At 47.9% G+C, this 5,000-nt stretch overlaps 1 protein-coding gene across 2 annotated transcripts in view; it reads left to right on the top strand.

The window, feature by feature from the left end:
• LOC142988211 (spectrin beta chain, non-erythrocytic 1-like) overlaps window positions 1–5,000 on the top strand; it is a 45,389-nt gene that overhangs the window by 9,963 nt on the left and 30,426 nt on the right. Inside the window, exon 1 of one of the 2 annotated variants that reach the window (XM_076137296.1) lies at window positions 3,403–4,098. The exons of the other annotated variant lie outside the window; for it this stretch is intronic. Within the exon in view, the coding sequence (XP_075993411.1) occupies window positions 3,882–4,098 (217 nt within the window). The 5' untranslated portion in view covers window positions 3,403–3,881. Of the gene's footprint in view, window positions 1–3,402; window positions 4,099–5,000 lie in introns of those variants that run through there. 2 annotated transcript variants of the gene reach the window in all.

The raw sequence follows: 5,000 nt of genomic DNA, 5'->3' as shown, positions 1-5,000 counted from the left end.
AATTCACACTCCTGTTAAATATGCAGGACTGTGTGTGTGTGTGCGGTGTGTGTGTGTGTGTAAGCGATGTAGGCTTGTTAAAAGGGAGAAGGCGGAGCTTGAGTCTCCTGCTCAGTTGCTTAGTTCAAAGTACTCGAGTCGTTTGCTTAAACTATGAAAGTGTTGTGTTTACGTCAGAGCAGTGAAGTCGTTCATTCAAACTGCTGAATGCATTCAAACACAACAAATACTTCAGTTTGACCTGTGACCTCAGTGTTTCTTCCTCCTCCTGCTGAGCTCAGCAGGCCGGAAGACATGGGCTAAGTGTGTGTGTGTGTGTGTGTGTGTGTGTGTGTGTGTGTGTGTGTGTGTGTGTGTGTGTGTGTGTGTGCAGTAGAAGCAGCCGTTTGAGAAGTAATAATAAAAGTAACTGTAGATATTAGATTTAATAAAGTTATGACTCTAATAACTACAAGTATCATACTAATAGCTCTATTAGCTGCTGGTGGTGTAACAATCAGATCAGTCACTGACACACAGTCCTATGACATCATCCAGTCCGGCTCCACAGCACCCAGAGACCTGACGGACACACAGCTGACCGCTCAGTGCAGACGCAACGTTTGGAAACTTGGACTTTACGGCACAAATTTCCAAGACAGGAACTATTTTGTTTCCATTGGCAACTATGTAACTGAGCTAACCGCCGTGATGTGTGGAGTCCCCCAAGGATCGATCCTGGGCCTCTTCTCAACCTCTACCTGCTCCCAACAGGCCAAACTACATGAATGAACTGCAGACAAACACTCTGTCCCCTATAGAGCCAGCATGTGGGACACCTCAGTGACTGGATGGGCTTCAATCTACTTCAACCAATCTAGAACAAAACTGAGATCATTATCTTCTGTGCCAAGGAAGAAAAGCTAAACGTGAGCTCACATGTCATTACAACCATCATCTTAAACACCAAGTGAGACTCAGATGAAGGAGTTCCTGCCTTCATCACTCACAGGTCAGACTCATGTTTGTGCTGCTGCTGAGTTCTGACTGAAACATCTAAACTCATCACTTCAGCTCCACGTGTGTCAGAGGATTGATTTCAAAATACTGCTGCTCCTCTAAATCGAATGCTTTAGGAACTAAATACGTCAGAGATAAACAGGTCAGCTGGAGATCACACAGGTCATTACATGTGGTAGTTGTAGTTGTATTGGTTGTAGTTTTCCTGGTACTCAGTGTGTGTGTGTGTGTGTGTGTGTGTGTGTGTGCAGGTGAAGTCAGGTGTGTGTTACGCCTCCATATGATAGCCTGGGAAACACAAAACCAGCGGTCACCATGGCAATAAAGACAGATCTGCTTACAGGAGGGGACAGGAGTGGGTGGTTGATTGATAAGTTGTGAGCCTGATGTGTGTGTGTGTGTGTGTGTGTGTGTGTGTGTGTGTGAGTGTAGCTCAGCACAGCAGGTCTGGTACTTGATAAGTTCTGAGCCTGAGCTCAGTGATTCTGTCGCACAGCTGCAGGCGACCTCAGGCTCTGTGATGATGACATCATATCACACATTGATCAGTTGTGTTGCTTGTGACTCTGGCTTTGTATTGTAAGCTCACTACTTATCAGTCAACAGGAAATAGATGATTTTAATTTACAACCTCACCACTCATAATGTGATTGGTTTGTGATCCTGTGCAGTTTGTCCAGAAGAGAACCAGACACACACACACACACACACACAGAGACACACACACACACACACACACACACAGAGGGGTGTGTGTGCCCTAAAGACAAGATGAAGGAATGCTGGGTATGTGTGTGTGTTTTTTTTAATAAGTGTGAAAGTGAAGTGAAAGTACGAAAGCTTCCTGTTGTCTTCTTCTTCCTTTTTGTTTGTCTGTTTCTATGTGTCTGTACACTTTCACATCAGATGGATTGATTGATGAAGACCTTAGCTGTCTGTTATCATCTTCATGTTTTGGATGCGTTCACGTTCTGACTCTGTCGGGCCGTCGTGTCTGCAGTGCAGTGCGGCCTGTTGTTGCCACGGTGACCCCTGACCTCAGAGGAATGTCTTTGTGCTGTGCGGAGGCGAGGCCAAGCGTCAGTGTGAAATTCACCACAGAACCGACACAAGTTTGTACCCTGAACGCATCACCGGCTCAAACAGGGGAACGGCTCATCAATGGAAGTGAATGGAAATGAATCAATAAACACAAAAGAAACAACAAAGAACTATCAGAGTTCAACCAATCTAACCTGACTGAGCTCTATCAGTTCTGATGCAGATCCATTCAGACTGACTCAGCTTCATCTCAGCTCCATGATGCTGCTGGTTGATGTTTGTAGCTCTGCTAGACACTCGGCTCTGCCTGGAGACACAGAGCTCCTATCTGAAGAGGACTGAGGGACCACCAGAACCTGATCCTACTGATCCAGACCCTACTGATCCAGATCCTACTGATCCAGGTCCTACTGATCCAGACCCTACTGATCCAGAACCTACTGACCCACGTCCTACTGATCCAGAACCTACTGACCCACGTCCTACTGATCCAGGTCCTGTGTAGATGTTCTTCTTCTTCTCTTCAGGTCTGCAGGTCTTTGAATGGACCCTGATGGATCCATGTGGTTGTTTCTCCTCTGTGTGTGTGTGTGTGTGTGGAGGAGCTTTTAGACGTGAGGTGTCCTGAAGGTGGCGCTGCAGCAGTTTATCACTTTAAAGGAGCATGAGTGTGATGATATTTACTCCATCAGCAGATGAAAGAGGCCCAGTGTGGGTTTGGCCCTGAGGTTCTGGCTCTGGTCTGGTTGGTCTGAGGCCCTGAGGGGCCGACGCACGAGGAGAGCAGCTGATGGCAGGAAACGCGGCGTGACGCTCTGTGACGCTCTAACTCTGCTCTGGACTCCTGCTGTTCTCACTTGGCTCTCTGTTTGTGACCTTTGACCTGTAAAGTTTGTCTCCTCTGCTTGAGATCAAAAGTGGACCTGGATTCAGTGAAGGAGGGGAAACTAAATGTGTGTAAAGGTTTATTTATGTTTTCATCTATGACATGAACAATGAAGTTCTTAGAGTTCATCAAACAGGAAGTGTTGGCAGGAACACGATCTAATATTAGAGACACACACACACACACACACACACACACAAGGTTGATGGATGTGTTATCGCTCTCTCTCTGTCTCTCTCTCTCTCTCTCTCTGTCTCTCTCTCTCTCTCTCTGTCTCTCTCTCTCTCTCTCTCTGTCTCTGTCTCTCTCTCTCTCTCTCTGTATCTCTCTGGGTCCTCCTCCTTCTCCGCCCCCTCATGCTAACTGTTCTATGATGTCACTGTTGAAACCCTGGTCTGTGATTGGCTGGTGGGCGGGCTGTGTGTGTGTGTGTGTGTGGCGGCCCCTCCCCCTCTCCGTCTGTCTGAAAGGTGTTTCAGTTTTCACACAATCGAGGCTCTGCTCAGCGGAGGCTTTCATTCTCTCTCTCTCTCTCTCTCTCTCTCTCTCTCTCTCTCCCTGCTCTCTCCTTCCTGCGCCTCCTTTGCTTCGCTGCTCGTCTTCATTATTCCGTCTTTCCTTGCTGTCTGAGAGGAGGACGTCTGGATTCCTGGATGGGGGGATGAAGGGAGGATGGTGTGGATCCACAGAATAGAGGGATGGATGGAGTGTGTGTGCTGAGCCAGCGACTCGTCCCACACACACACAGACACACACACGCAGAGAGAGAGAGAGTCTCTCGCCCACTCCTCCACACCTGAGGAAGAGTTGTGAGTCTTCCACTGACCTCATGGAGACTCAGGCTTGATGAACTTCTTCACTCTTCACGTCTCCACTTTGACTGATTCGGGTCTCATTTTCCTGGAAACTCTGGACTTCCTTCCTGTCTCTTCCACGTCCTCTTTGGACCGTCGTCATGGAGCTCCAGACCTCCCCGGGTCTCTCCGGTCCGCTCTCCCCGGCCTCAGATTACGGGGGCCCCCCGTCCCCGTCGTCCGGGGGCCCCGGGCCGTCTCAGGCCCCCGGCAGCCCCGGGCCCAGTCCGGTCCGGGGGCCCAGCCCCTGCCCCGGGTTCACAGGTCAAGCTGCCTTCAACTACAACCAGCTGGAGGGGAGATTCAAGCAGCTGCAAGGTAAGAAGAAGCGCTGAGCCTCTGAAGGATGAAGAAGGGTTTATTATTCAAGCAGCTGATTTCATCACACACACAGTAAAGTTAGTCATGATTACAAACTTTGTCACCACTTTGGTCTGGAAACATTTAGAAGTGGAAAGTTAAAGATGAAACATGAGAGAAGAAGAAGAAGAAGAAGAAGAAGAACGACTCCCTGCTGTGTTTACTTCATGACTTTGGAGGTAAAATGCTTCATTTCTGATTGATGTTCAACTTTTGCCTCCAAGTCATTTTCATGAGAAACGAGCTTCTATTCTTTGGGAAATGTAACAGAATCTTTAGCTAACGGCTAAGATAAGCTAGGCTAACTGGTTCCCCCTGCTCCCAGTCTTTGTGCTAAGCTAAGCTAATGGCTTCTCACCGCCTTCAGTTTTTGTGCTCAATTGTCAGCGTAGATCATGTTATTGATCGATGCTGATCGTGTTATTGATCGATGCTGATCGTGTTATTGGTCGATGCTGATGGCGTTATTGATTGATCATTCTCTTCGGGGGAGATCGATTAGTCGCTCCTTTTATTTTTGGGTTTGATCTGGAAGTAGCAGGAAGAGCGTTTGTGTGATGGGCCGTCTGGATTCAGATGAAGGTTAAACTAAATGGTTTTCTGATCGACGTGCTGATCTAAATGGAGCATCAGCTGGCAGAGCGCCACCTACAGGCCATGGCCACCACAACCTGTGAGCAGCAACATCAGGTTCTGTTTGATCCATTTCTGTATGTTGGTTATTTAAAACCAAAACAGTAAATCCATGAGAAAGTACGACTGACAGAAAGAAAGGAGCAGACACCTTCCTCACCTTTCTCATCTTCCTCACCCCTCTCTCCATGTTAAGGATCAAACTGTGTCCTAAATCAAAGTGCAGC

This window comes from Genypterus blacodes, unplaced genomic scaffold (genome assembly GCF_046128005.1).
Source record: "Genypterus blacodes isolate CSIRO-AG114 ecotype Tasmania unplaced genomic scaffold, CSIRO-AGI_Gbla_v1 ptg000302l_1, whole genome shotgun sequence".
Lineage (NCBI taxonomy): Eukaryota > Metazoa > Chordata > Actinopteri > Ophidiiformes > Ophidiidae > Genypterus > Genypterus blacodes.
The sequence above is the reverse complement of the archived record's forward strand: the minus strand, read 5'-3'. Positions and strand labels throughout refer to the sequence as shown.